Source organism: Lynx rufus, unplaced genomic scaffold (assembly GCF_022079265.1).
Source record: "Lynx rufus isolate CCGP_SWC_20201006 ecotype Redwood Valley unplaced genomic scaffold, mLynRuf1.p SCAF_2, whole genome shotgun sequence".
NCBI lineage: Eukaryota > Metazoa > Chordata > Mammalia > Carnivora > Felidae > Lynx > Lynx rufus.
This window is the reverse complement of record NW_025814834.1, coordinates 142,725,002-142,748,896: the sequence shown is the minus strand read 5'-3', so window position 1 is coordinate 142,748,896 and position 23,895 is coordinate 142,725,002. Positions and strand designations below refer to the sequence as shown.

Genomic DNA, 23,895 nt, shown 5'->3' with positions numbered 1-23,895 from the left:
GAATAAAAATTTTTCTGTAAAAGAGAACAGATGCAGATACTTGCCTAACTCCACCTATGAATGCCACTGTCAGTTCTAATACTAGGTTGGTTATGATCCCAAGCAATAAACACAAAATACGAGATTTTATATTTACTGAAATCCCAAGGAAGCAGTTTGCTGGAAAAACAGAGGTTCCATAAATGATGACATTAAAGGGAAGAACCCACGAAGAAGCATTATAAGAAATGGCCAACACGCCTTGGGTACCACAAGTAGGTTAGTCAGGATGCATACTTCTGCCATTGGAGAAGGAGATAAACCCAACCACTTTAAAATTATTCCTGGCCAAATTAAAATTATACTGATTTAATCCTAGTTCACCTGAAACACAACACTCAATCTAGATAAAATTAATCTTTCCTCCCGTTTTAGTTGCTAGGGAAAGAAAACAGTTCTCCTGTGTCTTCTACCTTTAACCCAAACTTTCTTGGAAGTCTTTGTTACCTTTTTAAGACTTTTTTATAATTTCATTTAGCTTTTCAGTCATACTGCTCCAAAAATACTTTGGTTCCAACTATGACTTTTATACTTGAAACAACTGTAGCTTCACCAACTTTCTGGAGCTAAACTTGGAAATGGGCATTTCCTGTCTACACACACACACACACACACACACACACACACACACACACACACACACACCCCTACATGTGAATCACGGTATTGTTTAGCTTTATTATAGAATTTTAAAGTTTTCTGTATATGTTAACAAACTTTATACTTTCTAAATGTTTTTTAATTCAATTTTCTTTAAATAACTAAGTGTCGAAAACTTTACAAAAATGTTAATCATCTTAAAATGGTTGATGTTTTCCTTTTTCTCCCTCAAAGGGTCTAAGGATGGGTGGGTCTTTTGTAGACACGCTTGTTTTTATCCCAAGGGGTATGTGATTGATTCTCCCTCAAGTCAACTTCTTTCAGACAGGGCCAGTCTATATTAATTTGTGTGATGGTGTTAGTTCTCAAAAACATCTTGAGTAAACAAAGAGATGTAAAATACGTGGCTTGCTCGGTGAATCTCAATTGCGAAATTTCTTCTTCTTTCGAAACTTCTTTCCTGCTGCATTTGCTGCTTTTTCAGCCATGATCTCTGAGTACTTCCTTCGGTTATATCTAAAAAGAAAACCAAACCTTTAAGTTCTAAAGTATGACATTAGAAGTTAATGTAATGGTGGTTGTATAACTTCTAACCCTCAAAACATTTTTTGCATTATCACTGTTTAATCACATTTGTACTAAGTTGCACCATGTGGAGCTGTACCTGGAGCTGGGAGACTGGGCAGTGAACAAGACAGCCACATTCCCTACCTTCATAGAGCCTGCAGTCCATTGAGGAAAAAATGGCAACTGTAAGGGAGGGCTTTTGAAAACTTTGAGCCACTGGACACCCATGCACTATATCCAGTTATCAGATGGTATCAAATGCTTTAAACATTTTTTGTAGGATGAAAATGTAAAAATAGACTAATGCAGAAGCAGATATGAGGCTCTATCTATCTTTAAGCTAGACATTAAAGAGATCTGCACTAAATCATTTTTGTTTTGTTCATGAAAATATTTTTTTGTTAATGTGTAATGGGATATTATTTTAAAAGGAATTAATAAATATTTTTGAAGTTTCTTAATATTAATTGCCATTATGGCAAATATTAATAAAATGTAGTACACAAAAGTTCAAAAGAAGGGCTTATCAGTACAGTTAATTAGGAAAAAGTAAAAATTCTCTAACCTGTAAAATTAGCCAGAAAGTTCTAGACCACTTTCACTGTTACATAAATCTGTTATTACTAAAGCTGAGGATTAGCTAATACTCTCTTTAGAACAGAAGCTATTTAACAGTTTTAAGAAAGGCAGAGGGAAGGGGCACCTGGGTGACTCAGTTGGATGTGTGACTCTTGGTTTTGGATCAGGCCATGATCTCATGGTTCATGAGTTGGGAGTTGGAGCCCCGTGTCAGGCTCTGTGCTGACAGAGTGGAGCCTGCTTGGGATTCTCGGTCTCCCTCTCTCTCTCTGCCCCTCCCCTGTGCACAGGCTCTCTCAAAAATAAACATTTAAAAAATAAAACAGAAGCTATTGAAGCCCATTACAATATTACAGCTCACTCAATCCCACAAGAAGTCAGCACCATAATTTACACACATTCTAACAAATGTAAGATTACATTAAAAATGAAACAAAATCAAATGTGTTCAAACTTCAGTGACATTAAAGTAATGTAGACTGCTATACACATGGGATGCTACATATGAATCCAATGATGACCACAAATCTAAAACCGTAACAGATACACAAAAAATAAAGAGAAAGGAATCCAAGCATAATACTAAAGAAAGCCATCAAACCTTAAGGGAAGAGAGCAAGAGAAGAAAGATCAGAGAAAAACTATAAAAACAACCAGAAAACAATTAAAATGGAAATAATTACAACCTATCAGTAATTACTTTAAATGTAAATGGCCTCAATGTTCCAATCAAAAGACACAGGGTGAATGACTGAATAAAAAAGGAAGACTCCTCTATATACTTGTTACAAGAGACTCACTTCAGCCTGAAAGTGAAGGAATGGAAAGAGATATTCCGTGCAAATGAAGTGGGATTGGGGGTGGGGGGGTGGGGGGGGACAGGGTAGCAATACTTGTATCAGATGAAATAGACTAAAAATAAAGGCTGTTGCAAGAGACACAGAATGGCATTATATAATAAAGGGAATCCAACAACAGGATATAACTATTGTAATTTCTATGCATTCAATATAGAAGCCCCTAAATAGATAAAGCAAAAACTAACAGACATAAAGGGAGAAACTGACAGTAATACAATAATTGTAGGGAACTTTAACACCCCATTTACACCAACAGATCAGCCAGACAGAAAATCAAGGAGAAAACAATGGCTTTAAACAACATGCTGGATCAGATGGACCTAACAGAACGGTCCATCCCAGGAACAACAGAATACACATTCTTTTCTTTTTTCTTAATACATAATTTATTGATATGCTTTTATTTACTTTTTAATGTTCACTTATTTTTGAGGGAGAGAGAGAGAGAGAGAGAGACAGAGCATGAGTGGGGGAGGGGCAGAAAGCGAGGGAGACACAGAATCAGAAGCAGGCTCCAGGCTCTGAGCTGTTAGCTCAGAGACCGATGCGGGGCTTGAACTCACAGACCATGAGATCATGACCTAGGCTGAAATCGGACACTCAACTGACTAAGCCACCTAGGCGCCCCATGAATACACATTCTTTTCAAGTGGAACAGTGAACATTCTCCAGGATAGGTCACGTGCTAGCTCATAAAACAAGTCTCAATAAATTTAAGACTGAAATCTTACCAAGCATCTTTTCTAAAGATAATGATGTGAAACAAAATGAATTATAAGAAAACAAACATGGAAGCTAAACAACATGCTACTAAACAACCAATGGGTCAATGAAGAAATCAAAGAGGAAAAAAATACATGAAGACAAATAAAAAATGAAAATGGTCAAAAATCTTTGGGACACAGCAAAAGCAGTTATGAGGCAACTTTATTGTGATAAAGGCCTACCTCAAGAAAGACTTCAAAAAATGTAACCTTACACCTATAGGAACTAGGAAAGAACAAATGAAGACCAAAGTTAGTAGGATGGAAATAAAGATCAGAATGTAAATAAATGAAACAGAGACTAAAAAAACAAAAAAGCCAGACTCGTCAAGAAAAGAGAACTCAAAATCAGAAATGAAGGAGAATTAATAGATACCACGGAAATACAAAGAATTATAAGAGAATACTAAAATAAAAAAAGTATATGCCAACAAATTGTGGACAACCAAAAAAAAAAAAAAAAAGATAAACTGCTAGAAACATAAAATCTTCCATAACTGAATCAGAAATAGGAAATTTGAACAGACCTATTACTAGTAACAAAACTGAAACAGTACTCCAGACTCTCAACAAAGTTCAAGATCAGATGGATTCACAGCTGAATACTATCAAACATTTAAAGAACAGTTAACATCTATTCTTCTCAAACTATTCCAAAAAATAGAAAAGGAAGGAAAAACTTCCAAATTCAATCTGTAAGGCATATTCCTGATACTGAAGCCAGACAAAGACACCACAAAAACAAAAAAAACCCCAAAACACTACAGGTCAATATGCCTCATGAACAGAGATGTAAAAATCCTCAACAAAATATTAGCAAACCAAATCCAACAATGTTAAAAAAAATCATTTACCACTATCAAATGGGATTTAATCCTCAGATTCAAGGGCAGTACAATATTTGCAAATCAATGTGGTGCATTAGTAGGAAAAAGGATAAAAACCACACGATCATCTCAGTAGGTGACCAAATACAACATCCATTTATGATTTAAAAACTCTCAACAAAGTGGGTTTAGAGGAAACCTACCTCAACAAAATAAAGGCCATATATGAAAAACTCACAACTAACATCATACTCAATGGAGAAAAACTTTAAGAGCTTTCCTTCTAAGATTAGGAACAAAACAAGGATGTCCACTCTCACTAGTTTTATTCAATATAGTACCAGAAGTCCTAGCTGCAGCAATTACAGAAAAGAAATACAAGGTATCCAAACTGGTAAGGAAAAAGTAAAACTGTCACTACTTAGATGACCTGACATACATATAGAAAACCCTAGACACTAACAAAACACTAACAAAGTGTTTAACCCTAGACACTAACAAAACACTAACAAAGACACTAACAAAAAATAATCAGAATAAATAAATTCAGTAAAGCTGTAGAATACAAAATTAATATGGAAGTTGCATTTCTGAACACAAATAATGAAGTAGCAAAAAGAGAAGAAAACAATCCCATTTACAATTGTACCAGAAAGAAAATACCTAGGAATAAATGTAACCAAGGAGATTGAAACAACCTATATGCTGAAAGCTTTAAGACACTGATGAAAAAAACTGAAGACAACACAAATGGAAAGATGTATCACACTCATGTACTGGAAGAATTAATATTTGTAAAATGTCCATAGCACCCAACATAATACACAGAATCAGTACAATCCCTGTTAAAATACCAACAGCATTTCTTGAAGAGCTAGAACAAATAAACCTAGAATTTGTATGGAACCACAAAAGACATTAAATAGCCAAGGCTATCTTTAGAAAGAAGAACAAAGCTGGAGGTATCATAATCCCAGATTTCAAGATACACTACAAAGCTATAGTAATCAAAACAGTAAGATGCTGACACAAAATCAGACACAGAGATCAATGGAAGAGAATAGGGAACCCAGAAAATAAACACACACTTACACGGTCAGTTAATCTAGGACAAAGGAGGCAAGAATATACAATGGAGAAAAAGTCTTTTTAATAATTGGGAAACCTGGACAGCTACATGCAAAAGAATGAAACTAGTCCACTTTGTTATTCCATACACAAAAATAAACTCAAAATGGATTAAAGAACTAAATATGAGACCTAAAACCATAAAACTCCTAGAAGAAAACATAGACAGTAATACCTTAGGACATAAGTCTTAGCAACATATTTATGGATAGGTCTTCTCAGGCAAGGGAAAACAAAAGCAAAAATAAACAAGTGGGACTACACCCAAATAAAAAACTTTTGCAAAGCAAAGGAAACCAACAAAACAAAAAGAGACAACCTACTGAATGGAAGATTTATGTGGAAATGGTATCTGATAAGGAGTTAGTATTCAAAATATGTAACTTCCACAATTCAGACCAAAAAAACCAATCTGATTAAAAAATGGGCAAAGGGACCATAACATTTTCCCAAAGAAGACATACAGAAGGGCAATACACATGAAAAGATGCTCAACATCACTAATTACCAGGCAAAATCAAATCAAAACCACAGTGAGACATCATATCACACCAGTCAGATTGGCTAGTATCAAAAATACAAGAAGCAACAAATGTTGGCAAGGATTTGGAGAAAAGGGAACCTTCGTGCACTGTTGGTAGGAATAGAAATTGGTGCAACCCCTGTTGAGAACACCATGGAGGTACCTCAAAACATTTAAAATAGAAATACCATATGACTCAGTAATTCCACTAGCAGGTATTTACCCAAATAAAACCTCAAACCTGGAAAGATATATGTACCCCTATATTTATTGCAACATTATTTACAATAGCCAAGATATGGAAGCAACCCAAGTGTTCCAAGGACAGATGATGAATAAAGATGGTGTTAGACACAGACACACAGACACATAATGGAATATTATTGAGCTACATAAAAGAATGAAATCTTGCCATTCATGACAACATGGATAGACCTAGAGGATACTATGCTGAATGAAATAAATCAAAGAGAAAGACGAACACTGTAGGATTTCACTTACATGTGCAATCTAACAAGCAAAAAACAGACTCTCAAATACTAGTCAGAATGGCTATTATCAAAAAGAAGTAACAAGTGTTGGTGAGGATATAGAGAAAAGGGAACCCTTGGGCTTGGTTGGTGGGATGTAATTTGGTGCAACCACTATGGAAAACAGTATGGGGGTTCCTCAGAGAGAGACAGATAATAAACTGATGGTTGCCAAAGGGAGGTTGGTGGGGGAATGGGTGAAGTAGGTAAAGAGGATAAAGAGGCACAGACTTCTAGTTGTAAAATAAGTCATGGAGATGAAAAGCACAGCAGAGAATATAGTCAAAATTACAAAAATGTTGTATGGTGAGATGATAACTACACTTATAGTGATGAGCATTTTGTAATGTACAGAATTGTCAAATCACTACGTTGTACACCTGAAACTAATAAAACACTGTATATCAACTATATCTCAACAAAACCAAAAACCACATACAACGCTGAAAATCACATTTCCTTCTGTATATCACACTTACTTCTTCTGTTCCAAGACATTCCTACTAATGGAACATATGACACATTAAAAATGTTAAGTTCCCTATCCTAAAGTATTCAGAGGCCAGAAACCTCTTAAGGAGAATGTTGTAGAAAGAATTAAAACATTCCATGGGCTAGTAGAGTGTTTCACATAGTGTGATACATAAATTTAGGTGACAGACAATATTCACTTAAAGCAATGTATTTATCTTCAGGTACATTACAAAAATTATAAGCCAACTAACCCATTTATAGTAGGCAATACAAAGTTTCCTTTTATTTTTTTCTTAAAAAATTTTAAGTTTATTTATTCTGAGAGAGAGCACGCACGCGAGCGAGCGCATGCCAGCAGGGGAGGGGCAGAAAGAAAATCCTAAGCAGGTGCCAGTGTCAGCGCAGAGCCTGATGTGGGGCTTTCATGAACTGTGAGATCATGACCTGAGCCAAAGTCAAGAGCTGGAAGCTTAACCGACTGTGCACCCAGGGGCCCCTAAAGTTTCCCTTTAAAATAAAAGCAGGCAACATACAGATGATGCAAACATGAAAATGGTACTCAGTGACTGAAGTATGGGAACAATGAACTGTAAGACTACCTCTAGCCTGCAATTTTATGAGTTTCATTCTACGAAATTTCTAATTTACTGCCATCTTCCTCATGCTATTACTTTTTAGTGAAAGCACTATCAACACTGCTGTGATTTCTGAGATTGCTAGCATTGAGATTACAAAATACAGGCCAATTTTTAACCAGAACATATGGATCACACTTAGTAAGCAAAGAATCAGCTTGCACCACACCTCTGTGGGGATGGAGAGAAAACGACAGGCTTGAGATAGAATAGGAGAGACAGTCTGAATGTGGGATTAAAGGAAGTGCTAACGGATGGATGGTGATGCTGTTCAGTCATGAGATACAGAGCACTGGGAAAGGATTAGACTGTATTGCAAGGGTGGGGTCAGGAAAGACCAAGTTAGCCCTTAGAGGTGTTTGTGAGATATCCACTGGATGCTCCTGAGGCAGCAGATGGCTATGTGGGTATGGGGTCAAGAGAGATCCGGACTACACATAATACATTTGGAAGCCAGCAGTATATAAATTATAACTGACGCCCTATGGGGGATGAAACTCCCAAGGAGAGAGTAGTGAGAAAAGAGCATTGCTTATTTCTAAAATTTTTACCATTACCCAGACTAATTAGGTTATGTAACACTTGGGTTAAATTTGTTTTCCATGCTGACAAAGTTTTTAAAACCCTTTGACAGACCTTTTCACTTTTGCTATTAAACCAATCTGGAAGTTCAACAAGGGTTTCTGTATGAGATATGCTTTTAAATCTCCTAGAATACACACATAGCTGCTTTAAGGACATTTAAACATACTCCCAATTGCTCCCATCTTAAAAAAATCCTCCAACTCCACTTCCACTTCACAAACTTCAAAGAATTGTCTCCATGTCTCCAATTCTCTCCAATCCAGTCTTCTCCCCAACTCCTGGCAAGAATGCTGTGACCCCCACGTAAATCCAAAGGAAGTTTTTAGTTCTTATTTGATCTCTCCGCAGCATTTATTCCTGTTAACCATTCCCTCCAGTTTATATCTGCTTGTAACACTCTCTTGCCTGACTGCTTTGACACTATGCCATCCTGGTTGTGTTAATGTCCGTCGGGCATTCTTTCCCAGTCTCCTTCACAGGTTCAGTCTCCTCTAGCCAGTCAAATATTTACGAGCTTCCATGTAAAGCAGTAGTTCTAAACTGGGAACTGCTTATGCCCCACAGGGGACATCTGAAAATGTCAGTAGTCATTTCTGTCACATATTGGGAATGGAGTGCTACTGACTTATAGTGGGCAGACACCAGGGATGCTGTTAAACATTCTACAATGCACAGGACAGTTCCCCCTAATAAACAGTTATCTCATCCAAAATGTAAATAGTGCTGCCATGCTGAAGCATTTAAAAATTACCTGAAATTTAAAAGTTTATGTATGTTCGAAAGGAAAGCATATATAATTCAAAATGAAACATAAATTCCTTTACCTTCTGAACTCAGAATCAGCCAGCAGTTCTTCCACAATAGTTCTCTTCCTTTGTTTTTTGGGAATTCGGGAATGGTAGAAGTCAGCTGGATTGTCAACAATGGTTCCAATCTATGAGCAAATGATTGAAACAAGTCATGTAATACTTGAATGCTAAGTTGCCTTCATATTTCAGGGTAGCTCTAACAAACTGTATTTATAGAAAGGAAAGGAAAACCCAACTTAAATTGAACTGATATTAAAGTTAGTTTTGCCATTTTTTTAAAGCAAAAAGAAGTCACTTATTCAATTGGCATTGGGTCCTACTAATGACATTTCAATAGAATTTATAGTAAAGTCAAAAATCCTTTTATGTAATTTAGTGCTAGGCAGTACAGCAAACTCTTGATGAACAGTGTAACTAGAAAAGTGGGACAGAGAATTTAAATTCTTTTACGTTTTAGTTTCTCAATATAACTGACACATAAATTCTACTACACACTTATTTGATCCCATACGTTATCATAAATGCTACCTTCTTAGTAACCACTCTGTTCATACATTCAACCAAGTAAAACTTACAGTGTCTACTATGTGCCAAATACTGTGCTAAGTGTTTGGGAAACAAAGACAGCATCTGGCTCCTGCCAGCAAAGAGCCCACAGTCTTAAGGAAAATCCATAGACAGGTAACTAAAAGATTAAAGCATAACATATTATGCTGAACAAAACACTGCAGATGCCATGAAAAGATAAGTGACCACTTCCACCTAATGGAAGTTAGCGTTTCACAAGGATGACATTTTAGCTTAGATTCATATGGGCAAAATTTCACCAAGCAAACACAGCAGAGCTAAGTACATCATGCAAAGTCAGAATGCCAAGACCAGTCTGTGTATATTCTGAAAAGACAGTGGCTGAGGGTGTTGGAGCTTAAGAGGGCTATGTGACAAAAGAAGGGCTAGTTAGCCAGTTGGAGTGCAGACTATATAGACTCTACCCTCTATGTCATAAAGAAACATCGAAGGTATCATTGCATGATACCTGTGATATCACTGAGCAGAGGTGTATCATGAGCAGACTGCCTTTTTTTTTTTTTTTTTTTGTAAAGAATAGATGACTGGCTACAATGTAAAGGATAGACTATCAGGGAGAGCAGACCTGGAGGAGGACTACTCTAGTAATTCAGATGACTGACAAGTAAGGTAATCAACAAGAACAGAATAAAGTTGACAGCTACCAGAGGGTGAATCAACTGGATTTTCATCTGCAAACACTTTGAATACCAACTTTTAACTTATTTTCAGCATTTGCCTGGAGATGACTCTCTACCTGGAGAAGTGGAGTTTGGTGCAAATGATTCCCTATGTCCTCCTCCATCCTGTAAGGATTCTTGCTGTTAGGCTAGTATTATTTATACACGATACACCCAACTTAGAGGTTCCGTAACTTTTAGAGGTATGACCTGGCAACTTAGTTACCATTTGCAACACCTTCTCTCTATAGAGAACGCCATTACAAGTTGGTGGCCAACTGGGTTCCGGCCATTATTACACAGCCTAAGCAGATGTGCGTCATAAATATTCATCTGTGTTAAGAGTAAACAGAAAGAACACTATAGTGCTCTCCAAACTAAAATCCACAGAACATCACCACCACCGTTGTTGTTTCATACCTGGAAGTACTTGGGGAAGCCATCCCTATCATTTTTCTTGTAAAACCTTTTTGGGTCCATGCTAGCTCTCATCTTCAGTGCTTTGAGATCATTTTTAAGTTCATCTGTCAATTCTGGAGCTTTCATACCAAACCAGCCATCACCTGCTGATTTTTGTCGTTCTTTCTGAAATTCAGATTTCAGGAACAATTAAACCGAAAATTCTGACCTTAATAAGCAGTGTATAAACTATACCTCATTCCCTCCAAAATTATATATAGAGAATTTCATGAATTAAAAACAAAAGAGGTTACTTTACAGAATATATTAGTCCTCAGATTCACCTTTCATAAAAGAAATTGAATCACAAGTGTTTACTTTGGTAAATTAGGCACAGTATTATCAGTTTCATAAATGAGGGTTCCTTAAAATTTATTTTGTGTCTTAGTAAGAATTGCTGATTTGCCGGAGAATAACTCACACCTTTAATCTTTATTCTGTAATCTGGCCTACACAAGAGATAATGTATAAAAACATTTTCACTTCTGGAGCTTGTATGTTAACATTAACATTTTTATTCAGTCACCCAGGTGACTCAAAGTCACTTAGTCTGACCAGTCCAGAAATTTATGTTATTTCTAAAAATTAAAAAAAAAAAAAAAAAAGGGGGTTCTATTCTTTGAGAAACTCCCAGCAAGTTATTTACCTAATTTTATTTTTCATTCATACAACATTATGGAGTGTCTACCACATGCCCGTAATGCTCCACCTTAGTGCTGAGACATTACCAGGGGAACACCCTCAAATTTCCTTCAAGCTCCCTTGATAATTTTACCCTTACTAGTTGAAATGGCAGATGGAAACAATCCCCTATTTTTACAAAAGAAACTAGTTTGTTAGGGGTGCCTGGGTGGCTTAGTCGGTTGAGCATCTGATTTCACCTCAGGTCATGATTTCACGGCTTGTGAGTTTGAGCCCTGTGTCGGGCTCTGCGCTGACAGCTCGGATACCTGCTTCAGATTCTGTCTCCATCTCTCTCTGCACCTCCCCTCTGTTCATGCACTCTCTCTCTCTCTCTTCCTCTAATATAAACTTAAAAAAAAATAAAAAGTAAATAGTTTCCTACCCTCTCAGTGGGCAGACTACAGAGACCTGGGTTTTTTTTTTTACATTAAATTCCCTATGACAGCTTACAACAGAGCTCTTAACTCTTTGTGAACAGTACCTATAAACCAAGAGGTGTGGACAGTAACCTTATATGCTGGCTGTCTAAGGAAGGGGAAAAAATTTTCACCAAGTGAAAATCTATATAAAACGTGTTTATGAAACTGTATTTTATGGGCCCTTAAATTTTTGTGACAACTTTCTTTGCAAATACATTTTTTTTTTAAGATTTTATTTTTCTTACATAATCTCTACACCCATCATGGGGCTAGAACTCACAACCCTGAGATCAAGAGTCACGTGCTTTACTGACTGAGCCAGCCAGGTGCCCCCAAAATACGTATCTTTAAGTTACACAACCATGGTGTATAAGCTGAATATATATAGTCAAACACACCTAAACATTCTAAATAATGAGAGCCACTATACTTACTCTGCGTTTTTTCTGAAGTTGATACTTTGATTCACTATATGGTGGGACACAGTAGTTTTTTTCAAAATCAGGAGTAATGATGGTTTTCTGCAAAAGCTGCAAAAATATTAAATTGGTTTTAAAAATATCAGAATATCATATAATCTTTTCCAACATCTTTTACTTTCTAAGCAAAACATCTCCCACACTGAAGACTACTCCAAATATATTAGCCCTCTTTATATACAACCATACTACTGCAAAGTTGTTTCAGTCCTTAAGTTTGTAAATTCTATTACAATAAAAATGCTTTAGAAGGCAAACTGAAGGATTATTTTAGGAAACTTCATCTTAAATTTCTTTTTCTAAACTAAATCAGCACACATCAGATTTACATTAATTTGTCTAACTTGTTTTCATGGATTTGCAACCAGCCACTTGCACCAAGCTGGAAAATAAAGTCAACAGGAAAAATGCCATAACAGCTCTTGAAATCTCTGAAAAAAACAAGCAAAAAGCCCCTAGCCTTTAGTAAGTTCTTTTGATGTTGGTAAAACAGCTTCCTCTGATCTGAGGAGTTGATATTAAGTACAGTGATATAAATCTGATTAAACAACACACAATTTTTTATATCAACGAAACCATCCTGTCTCGATAAATCTGCTTTGTACAATTCAACATATCTCAGACACTCTTCTAACATCAATTCACACATAGATCAACTTCATACTTTTTAATAGCTGTTACGCACTATAATTTTTCTTCCAATATTTAAGTGTCCATCAAACCTTTTCCCACTTAAACACTATAAACATCATCTCTACACACATATGATTATTTCTGTAAGATTCTAAGTTTTGACAGGTACTGCTAAATTGCCTTGTATTCAAGTAAGGTTAAATCCTACCAACGGTTAATCAGTGCCTTTTTCTTTACATTGCTACCAACACTAGGTATTTTTGTGTGTCGTTAGTGGTGCCTTATGGCTGTTTCCATTTGCTGTTGATCATCTTTTTGTGTATTTATTAGTTATATACAAGTCTTCTGTGGGAGATGCCTGTACTTTTGGGGGTTCTTTTTCAGAGGTTCTTCTGCATTTTTTTGTTTGCATATGATAAACAAATATTGTCATAATACTATTTATGTTACTAAAAAGTGCTTCAGGGTAATTAGTCCTCTCCCATAGTGTAAGAACTAAAGAAGACTGCTCCTGAGCCCTCAAAATAGTTCACAGAAATATTAATTTGGTCAATAATATTTGAAATTAGATCAATTCAGAAATCCTCAATTCAGGTTCAGGCATAGGAGTTTCTGGATAGTAGAGTAGCAGTCTAGACTTTCCCTTCACTCAGAAATGAGAGCATGACATTTATTTAGCAGATTGTTAGGAACTTGTTGTGTATCAAGTACTATAGTGTGAGTGAGTGTGTGTGTGTGTGTGTGTGTGTGTGTGTGTGTGTGTGTAGAGAGAGGTTGGGGGGTGGATGCCACTGACCAGTAGTGGGTAGAGGCCAGGGATGCCGCTACATATACTGAAGTGAACCAGACACCTTCCTACAACAAAGAGTTACTAGCACAAAAGACCAGTATTGCTGAGGTTGAGGAATCCTGTTTTAGAAATATAAAGCTAAAAGACAGGAAAGTAACAATTATATGATCAATAATGAGTCAACTCTATATTGGGTGTTGCAGAAGCACAGAGGTGGTGGAAAAGACTAGAGTTGGAGAATGTCTCCCAAAGGCAGTGGTCTATGAACTCTGCACTGGCTTTGGAAAGAGCAGGACATGTTCAGGAAACACAGCATATGAACACAGATGAAGGAACAGAGGCACCTTGTTTTGAAGAACCACTGAAGGACTTAAACAGGAGAATTTCATGGTTAGATTTGTGTTTGTGTGTTTTTTTAAGTAAACTCTACACCCAATATGGGGCCTGTACTCACAACATGGAGATCAAGAGTGGTATATCACATATACAACTTCCGAGCCAGATTTATATTTTTAAAAAGAGAAATCTAGCACAAGTATGGAGGGTGGCTCGAAGAAAAGAATAAAGAGACCAGTGCAGTAGTCTAGATGAAAAAACAAAGCCCTGCACTAGCCAATGACAGTGGGGTGAAAAGGAGGGAACAGAGGACAAGAATGTAAGAAGCGGCATCCCTTAGGCTCAGTGATTGACTGCAAAAGGAAAAGAGATTTTGGCATCATTAACCAGCGCAGAGAATACTGAAGAAGGAGCTGGTTCCAGCCAGAGAGGGAGGGCTATTAGTGAGGTCGAATGCCTGAGCAAATCTGAATAAACAGTCAACAGGCACAACAGGATTTAGACACAACAGGCACAACAGACCTGAAGGGACAGCAAGGCTAGAAAATACAGATTTGGGGAAGCCATGCACGGTTGTGATGAAAGATGAGGGTTTGGGTGAGGTTGCCTACCCTGGGATTTCCTTCTGCAATTATATGTATAATTTTAGGTCTACATGCAGGTATGTGTTTTTCCTGGTGGGGGGAGTGGGCACCCAGTTTTCAGATTCTCAACAGCATCCAGGACAGTTAAGAACTAAAAATATAGCAGGAAAAGAGAAGAAAACACAACCCCTGGGATAACTGGTAGGTGCAAGAAGAGGAATGCTGATCCTGTATTATTTTTCAAATGTCATCTTTTATAGCTAGGACTTTGAGGGGGGATAAAAGGAGCACAGTAGGCTAATGTGGTTTTCCTGCAGGAAAATTAGTCTCTTATCAAGGACTAATAATTTCTAGAAGTGACTGCATAGTTCTGTGAAAACCAACAGGACACTCCGTGTAACTTACCATGTCTTTCTTTTTCTCCTTGATCTGTGTTAGGGTTCTCTTGTTTGACTGTAGTTTGTCTGCATTGAAATTAATATACAAACCACCCAACTGCTTGATACTCATACCAGGGTCTATGCTGCTGCTTGTCAACTTCAGACTGAAAGAGAAACAATCACTTAAAGATCAAGTAATCAAATAAAAATGGAAACAACTGAGATTGTATTTTTATTTTTACTGTTTTTTTAAAAGTTTTTTTGAGAGAGTGTGTGAGTGAGTGGGGGAGTGGGTCGCAGAGAGAGAGGGAGAGAGAGAATCCCAAGCAGACTCTGTGCTGTCAGTACAGAACCCAACGCGGGGCTCGAACTCACAAACCGTGAGGATCATGACCTGAGCTGAAGTCAGATGCTTAACCGACTGAGCCACTAGGTGCCCCGAAACTATATTTTTAAAATCACCTTTTTCTTTCTCTCCTTTACTGCCAATGACCTCTCCCCCTACAAAAAAAAGAAAAATCTTACTTTTACAATGGATTCTGAAAAACTGAATACATGTTTTAAATCTAATACAACCATTTAGAAGAACATTCTAGGATGAATAATGAATGAAAAAAGTTTTTTTGATTTCTAGATTTTCTTAAAGATTAAGACCACATAATATGCCAATGTACTTCATAAAGGAATTTTATAAAGAATTACAGAAAAGAAGAGATACATCTGGCAGTTTAGCTCAACTTCATACACAGGCAGTGAGTTAACAAATATACACCTGCCATTGCTAAGAACAATGAGAAAGGTTTTGAACTTCCAAGTTACCCAAACTTAAAACGTTTTCCTGGGTAATTAAGGGCATTTGGTAATGCTTCTAAATCAGTGAGTTTTAAACAGTAATGAGTATCTGTATTTCCCACTGAAGGTTTTTAAAAATATAGAAGTCATATTCCAGGATCTACCAAATCGGAATCTTCTACAGTTGGGTCTGGGCTCCTGCTATATTTATGTAATAAGAATTTCTACTTTTACATTACTGAAAGGTCCTGTTTATAAGCAAATACATTTGGACTTATAGTTACTTTCTTACCTAATTATTCATATAAACATCAGTTGAAAGCTTTGATCAATCTCTACTGGAAAGTGAAATCACTACTGTAGTGGTTTGGCAGTGACTCTCAACCCTAAAGGTACATCAGAATTATCCTGGAGGAGAGTGACTTTAAAAAATAATAAATATGCCTGCGGCTAGCCTCAGAGGTTTATTTCATTGGTTTAGAGTGAAGACTGGGCATCCATTAATGTATAGGCCCTTACCAAGGATGTCTGTATTTCCAGTGGATACATTGCCACCAGGGACCTGTGCCTAGAAAAACAAATTTAAAAGAGAAAACAAAAACTAAAGAAATAGCAGCAAACATTGGTACTTTTCAATGGGTGACAGATTATAGGTGATTATTTTTCCTCCAGCTTTTCTCTATTTTTCAACTTGTCTATGATCCGCATGGAGGAAAAGAAAAAAAAGTTCCTTTCCTTTCATGTTGTTCTTAACTATCATGTAGGAAAATCTTTAATAGATTTCTAATAGGTCACTGGTGGGAGAAATACGACTAACAAAGGCACACACAGAGACCAGGGAAATGGGGGATAAAAGAGCTCTTTCATAAAGAACCTGAGGCAGGGGCTCCTGGGTGGCTCAGTCCAGTAAGTGGCTGACTTGTGCTCAGGTCATAATCTCACAGTCTGTGAGTTTGAGCCCCACATCTGGCTCCCTGCTGTTAGGGCAGAGCCTGCTTCAGATCCTTCCCCCCCCCCCACCCCCTTCCCCACTCATGCTCTCTCTCAAAAATAAACAAACATTAAAAGAAAGAAAAAGAACATGAGACAGTAATTTTCTCAATTCCCTTGATTTCTTTTATATTTTTATGGTAAATTAGCCACTTGAAGTATGTATCAAAAACCTACTTTTAAAAATAAAGGTAAAACTTACAGTTTAGACTTTGTGCTATTTAGTAAGTCATCTTCATCACTAAAGTCATCATCTTTATTTCTGTCAAGGTCTGATGGTTCTTCACTTTTTTCATCTTCTTCCCCCTCTTCTTCCTCAGTGGCAACCTCACTTGCCTTGTCTCCCTCATCCAGGTAAAAATGTTTATCAGTACTCAGTCCGGGAGTTGTGTCGATTACAAACAATGGGTTGTCACAAGACATATTTTCTGAGTCTCCATTTAATGACTCCTTTTGACCATTATTTTCAACAAAACACACAGTGTCCTCTTCGTTCTCACTGTTTTCAGACTGCTGGCTCTCATCACTGCTGAGCACTAATAAAACAGAATCACCTTTATCCAGAGATGTGTTGAGCTCAGACTTGAACAGTTTGGTTTCGCTCTCAAAATCTATACTCCTTTCATCATTCATGTCTTCACGGATACCTTTGACCGTGCACTCTTCTTCTTCATCACTACCACCACCAAATTCTGTCAGGTCACTTGTTTTTTTGGTGTTCTTTCTCTCTTCATTCCATCTGTCCACTTCTACCACTGCAAATGTCTGAGCTAACGATTTCATTATAGCCTGACAGTTCACACGTGAGGACTCTGATGTAGTTTTGTTATTTTGGGGGGTTGACTGCCTCTGAGAAACTAACTGCTGAATGTCAGTGTCCTGAGGTTCAGAAAGGCTCTCCAACTGAGAATTTTTCTCATTTCTTTCTTTCTCCTCCACCATTCCTTTGGATTCTTCATCTAAATTCTTACAATTCTGTTTTGTTACTTCTTTGAGAGGTACAACACTGGCCTGTTTTTCCTCTCTTAGATTAGAATGTTGACGTTTTTGCACTGCTTTTTTTCCCCCTGAATTTCTGTGGAAGGAATCATCAAAGTCATTATAAGTTTCATTACTATAGAAATTTGGCTTATTTATCTGAGAAAGAGATCTTGCAAGTAAACAAGCTGTTTGTCTGGTATCTGAATCCTCTGAATTCGTTGGCAAATTTATAATCTGCTTTTCAGTTTCTGGTACAACGTTAGTATATTTCTCCTCAGTTTGTGACTGTAATTTCTTCTGCATACTTCTTGTTGTCCTCATAGTTGTAACTTCAGAAAATGAAGAAATGTCTGAGTATGATGATTCAGCATCAGAAATAATTTCTGCATATAATTCTTGGTTTGGCTCACCTAGGGATTTAGCCTTACTTCTTCTAGTTCTTGTAGTTATTAATGTGGGCGGCACAATTCTAGAAATACCTGAGACATGTGATTCAGCTTCAGAGTCATCGTCTTCTTCAGCATGAGACTGATTTATTGGAGTTATTTTCAGCCTTTTCCTAACACTAGACACCGGGGTGCATGCAACCAAGATCTGCCGTCTCCTAGTTACTCTTAAGATGGGATCCTGGAGCTCAGACACAGAAGAACAATCTGACTCTACCTCAGAGGTCTCTCCATCAGTATATGGCTTGTTTATCTCTGGTAATGAGACTGTAGTTCCACTCTTCCTCTTTCTGCTTTTAGGAGTTCTAGGGACTGGACTTTGTTTCCTAGTGGTTTGTGATTCAGCAGTAGTTGGGTCAACAGGTGGAGATTCTTTCCTGCTTTTTGGATGTGCCTGAATTCTTTTAGCAGAATTCTGGAAGTCAGAACAAATACACTGTCATTTAGGTAGGGCTGGAATTAGGGCAAAGCGAGTGAAATACTCCTCTCAGGAGCAAATTTTAAGAGGGCACTAAAAAACTCCAGTGAGATTAATACAAAGACAACCACCACCACCCACAATTAAAGAAAAAAAAAATCAACTTAAATACTGTATCTGACCCTGCATTTGCAGGACCCTTCCTCATAACAACGAGTACCCATGATTTTAGAAAGTAAAAATAAAAAAACACATTGGATCTGACTCTACATTTGGAGGACCCTGCCTCAGTCTCCTCCCCAAGACCTAGATCTAACTTTAGGGAACAAAACAAGTAATTGAAAATTTTCTGCACTGAGTTATCAAATGCCAAATATGCTTGGTGGACCTGCATTCCGACACACACAGGAGAAGAGAGAAGAAGGGAAATACTAACTCTGAGCACAGATGTGTTCAGGAACACACACACACACCAGTGGAATCAGTCGCGTCCCTTACCTTCGCGTACCTAAAGGAATTAACGCTCCATTCCCTTGGCCACACAATCAGACCAGCGGACCACTAGCGCCACTAACAGCCACCAGGCGGCGTCACTGAAGCTCTGCCCAACGCCGAAAGAAAGTGCTGAGGCCATTACCAGCTCCCCCACGTGAAAACGGTCACCTTCTTTTCACCCTCATCAGACTCGTATTTGGTTGCCGAAATTAATCCTCCTTCGTACGGTGCTAACAGGTTAAAAGGCCGCAGCCGTGCACCTGCATTACGGAGGTGTACTGCCCGAAGCAAGTTACCTGACCTCTCTGTTCCCTGCTGAGGACTGCCTTAAAAGATCACAGCGAGGACCGAAGAGGTAGCTACGGGCTTGGCAACGGGCCTGAAACAGGGCAGCGTGCGACCGGCTCGGGCCCTTCCCGCCGCTCGTCCTCACGCTGCTCCGCCGGGCCTGCGCGCCGCCCTACCACCCAAGCGCCGTTCTGCGAAGCGGCGGGCAGAAATGACGGCACGCTGCGACCCCTACCTTCTGCTGGGAGTTTTCAGCCAACGTGGCTTGGATCGTGGCCTGAGGCCGTCCGGACCTGGTTACCACCATCTTCCCTGCTCGCGTCCACCTCGGTTCCGGCGCCCCGGAAGTGCGTCAAAGAAGCGACTTGCTAGCCTTTCCCGCGAGGATTCCAGCACTAGCGAGACTCTCGTGCCAGTCTCCGGCCCACGGACCTAGGGATTCCCAAGGCCACGGCTTCTAGCGTTCGCTGCGGTGTTTGCTGTGGAGGACTGATCCACCGGCCTTCTGCAGGGAGTGACCTTCGGGGCGGCGGCGGAACCCGCAGTGACCGAGGGCCCCGTGCCAGTTTCACACAAAACTGGAAAATTGCATCTTCTTTCCAACTTCATCCATCCTCTTATTTGGCAGTTCTAAAGGTCTTAATGTAGTCATGGGTGTGACCGAAGGAATCATTTGCATTGTTTATAATACCTTTTTTTTTTCAACATCCTGCCCTTATTCGTACAGTTAAATATTAATAACATTGAAAGACTCTTTGAGGTAAAGATGTATTTGTTAAATGTCTCAGAAACTCGGAGACTAGTTAGGAAGCTGTGTGATCTAAAGGTGGGATGGTAACTAGTGATCGGAAATAAGCAGAAAAGAAGAAATGTAAATTGTAAAGGAGAGCGATCATTTTGTTTTGTTTTGTTTTTGTTGCAGTGAAGGGAATGACCAGAATCAAAAGACGTTTCATTTTCTTTTAGGATGAAGGATGGAGACCTAGAATATATCTGAGGAGAATGGAAAAGGATTGAAGTAGGTAAACGGATATTGGAAGTGAGAAAGGATGAATGCCTCATCAAATCTATTCTTTACTGTTTTATAAGAGAAAACTAATTTCTCTTACTGTCACAAAACATACTTAAGTGGGCACATTGCCATCTAGCTAAATAGGTCCTTTCGGTAGCTTCCCTTGCAGCCAAGTGTGGCTAAATTTTTGGCCAATTACATACAAATTAAGGGTTGTGTAGTTATTTAGGGACTACATGAAAAGTAGGGATTTTTCATATAGGGACTATATGAAAAGAGAGGAGGTCCTCCCTGCCTTCTTTAATTGATTTTTCTCCCTGGAAAGCTATATTCTCAGGTTTCATGCAGCAAGTTTGTGCCATGAGGATAAAGCCAAACTTTAGGGATGGCAGAGCAGTGAGAAAGAAAAAGTGAGTCCCTGACAACTGATGGAGCTGCCATTTCAGTCCTAAACAGCCTACTTCTAGATCTGTTTCACCTGAGAGAAATACCTGTGTTTTTATTTTTTTTCCTTTTCAAGTTTTTATTTAAATCCCAGTTAACATACAGTGTAATACTAGTTTCTGGTGTAGAACTTAGTGACTCATCACTTAAACTGTCATCTGGAGATTTTCTGTTACTTGGAGCTGAGCCTAATCCCTACTGAAGAACAGAATAAAAAATAGAAATGGAGGAGTTAGTCACAAAAGAATGCTCCTTCCTTTGAGGCAGGAGGGAAGAGTTGATATCAAGCACAGAGAGAATGTGAATGCAAGGAAATTAAAGGGGAGGAAAGAAGAGGGGCTTTTGGATGGATAACCTCAATCTTCTCTGTAAGTAGAAGATTCATCTACTTAGAGGAATGGAAAAGGTTTAGACTGACTCTTATGGGGAATGTGGTAAAACAAAGGAGGAATTTTAGTATGGCCTAGTAGCAATGAGACTATGTAAGGAAGAACATAAAAGAAAACAGGCTAGGGGCGCCTGGGTGGCGCAGTCGGTTGGGCGTCCGACTTCAGCCAGGTCACGATCTCGCGGTCCGTGAGTTCGAGCCCCGCGTCAGGCTCTGGGCTGATGGCTCAGAGCCTGGAGCCTGTTTCCGATTCTGTGTCTCCCTCTCTCTCTGCCCCTCCCCCGTTCATGCTCTGTCTCTCTGTGTCCCAAAAAAATAAATAAACGTTGAAAAAAAAAATTAAAAAAAAAAAAAAGAAAACAGGCTAGATTTAAAGACAAGATAGAATGCTGTAGAGGAAGGAAAACGAACCTATTGGAGGTGGGTAGTGGAGATCAAAAGCATGGAGGACAAAGTGTCAATTATAGTAATAGCAATGAGCTCGAATTTGCTGGGTACTAAGTGCTTTACATGAATTAACTGTACAACTTTAACACGAACAAATTCATGAAAATAGCAATTAAGATCATAGGAGTGGGTATAGAAAATTGGGAAGTATTGGAAAATCAATGTGTAATGTTCACTTGTAAGTATAGCCCCTTTAAAGTAAAACAAATAGGGGCACCTGGGTGGCTCAGTTGGTTAAACAACTGACTTTGGCTCAGGTCATGATCTCACTGCTTGTGAGTTGGAGCCCTGCATCGGGCTCTGTGCTGACAGTTCAGAGACTGGAGCCTGCTTCGGATCCTGTGTGTGTGTGTCTCTCTCTCAAAAATAAATAAAACACTAAAAAAAAAAAAAAAGTAAAATAAAACCCCCAAACATTACAATCTTAACAAGCTCAAGAAACAAAATGCAAAAATTAAAATGGCAGTACATATTCATAATCTGAGAAGACTGAGCTGGTCTACTATAAACAGTCTGCTGATAATAGGCAAAACTGTGATGTGTTCCGTTTTTATGTGGGCTAATCAGGTCTGCCATGTTTCTATTTCTACCTTTATTGCCTACCCTCTTTATCCAAGGTGGATTTAGGGCCAATCCAGTATACCCAATTTTAGTTAGATATAGTATGAAAATACAGTAGTTATCACTCAGGCTCAAAGGGAAATTCTCCCTTGATAATATTTTACTAATTAAACCTTTAAACTGAAGGTTTGAATCTTTCCCTGGAACTTCAAGCATTAACCAAAAGATGGGGGTTTTAGTTCATGAGCCTTCTAAAACTAAATACTATTTGTAACCATTCTGTATTAAATAATATAAAACACTAAAGTTTGTCTTGTAAGATGGTCCCCAATGGTCCAGTCTCCAAGTTTCAAACCTTTGAATGTGGACTGGACTTACAATGAAAGGAATGACAAGTGATACATATCTATTTTATGATTAGATTACAAAAAAAAGCTGGCTTCCATCTTGCAGTCTCACTTGTTCATTTTGTGGGAAGCCAGTTGCTTGTTATGAGCTGCCCTTTGGAGATACCATGTGGCAAGGAAGTGAGGGAGGCCTCTTGGCCTATAACCAACCAGGAACTCCTTCCAGCCAACAACCATATGAGCAAGCTTGGAAGTAGACCAACCTCAATCAAGTATATAGATGAGTCTGTAATTCCAGTTTATGCTTTTTTTTTAAATGTTTATTTTTGAGAGGGAGACAGAGTGGAGTGGGGGAAGGGCAGAGAAAGAGAGAGGGAGAACAGAATCTGAAACAGGCTCCAGGCTCTGAGCTGTCAGCACAGAGCCTGACATGGGGCTCAAACTTGGGAACAGTGAGATCGTGACCTAGGCCCAAGATGAACGCTTAAGCGACTGAGCCATCCAGGCACCCCTGACACTTTTGATTGCAACCTTTTGTGACACTTTGAGGTACCCAGACACAGCAATAAATCAAAGTCACTATCGAATAATTCTGCTTTAAAATTTCAAGTAAGTAGGTGCTCTTTAATGTCTAGCTTCTTGCACTCAGCACGTGTCTGAGATTCATCTATGCTACTGTATGTAATTTTTATTGCTGAGGAGTATTCTATGATAATACAATTCATCCATTCAGCTGTTGATAGCATTTGGGTGGCTTCCAGTTTTCAGCTATTATAAGTGCTATAAACATTTATGTCCTTTTTGGACATATGTTTTTATTTTTCTTGAGCAAATACCTAGAAGAATAATTGCTGGGTCATATAGTAAGTGAACACTTAATTTTGTAAGAAATGTCAAGGTATTTTCCGTAGTGGCATACCATTTTACATTCCCACCAGCAATATCAGAGTTATGCTTGCTCCACATCTTTGTCAGTACTTGGTACTATCAGTCTTTTAAAATTTTAGATATTTTGTGTTTTAGTGACATCTCATTGTGGTTTTAAATTGTATATCCCTGATGTTAAGCATCTTTTAATGTTTTTTTTTAATGTTTATTTTGAGAGAGAGAGAGAGAGAGAGAATGCATGCATGCATGCACGCACGCACTGGGGAGGGGCAGAGAGAGAGGGAGAGAGAATCCCAAGCAGGCTCTGCACTGTCAGCACAGAGCTCCATGTGGGGCTCAATCCCATGAAACATGAGATCATGACCTGAGCCGAAACCAAGAGTCAGATGCTTAAATGACTGAGCCACCCAGGTGCCTCTATTCATGTTATCTTTGGAGAAAAATCTAACATTTTGTCTGCTTTTCAT

General features: G+C 38.4%; 1 protein-coding gene across 2 annotated transcripts; it reads right to left on the bottom strand.

Moving 5' to 3' along the window:
- Positions 1-693: 693 nt before the first annotated feature.
- DNTTIP2 (deoxynucleotidyltransferase terminal interacting protein 2) lies at positions 694-21,322 on the bottom strand. 2 transcript variants are annotated; one of them, XM_047084194.1, is made up of 7 exons: positions 19,577-21,315; positions 16,916-18,555; positions 14,957-15,095; positions 12,164-12,259; positions 10,588-10,752; positions 8,936-9,045; positions 694-1,155 (listed from the first exon to the last, which is right to left on the bottom strand). In XM_047084194.1, exons 1-7 carry the CDS (start codon positions 19,646-19,648, stop codon positions 1,062-1,064), a joined length of 2,316 nt encoding a protein of 771 aa, XP_046940150.1. In that variant the 5' UTR covers positions 19,649-21,315; the 3' UTR covers positions 694-1,061. The 2 variants fall into 2 exon arrangements, 1 of the variants encoding a protein (XP_046940150.1); XR_006962805.1 differs by lacking the exons at positions 694-1,155; positions 8,936-9,045; positions 10,588-10,752 and adding exons at positions 15,394-15,432; positions 16,243-16,291 and having other exon boundaries at positions 19,577-21,322.
- Between the last annotated feature and the right edge of the window lie 2,573 nt (positions 21,323-23,895).

Coding starts and splice junctions, on each gene's coding strand:
- DNTTIP2 (XM_047084194.1), bottom strand. CDS start 19,648: ATGGTGGTAACCAGGTCCGGACGGCCTCAGGCCACGATCCAAGCCACG. Junction 18,556..19,576: donor CTGAAAACTCCCAGCAGAAG/GTAGGGGTCGCA, acceptor TCTGACTTCCAG/AATTCTGCTAAAAGAATTCA. Junction 1,156..8,935: donor GCTGATTCTGAGTTCAGAAG/GTAAAGGAATTT, acceptor TTTTCTTTTTAG/ATATAACCGAAGGAAGTACT.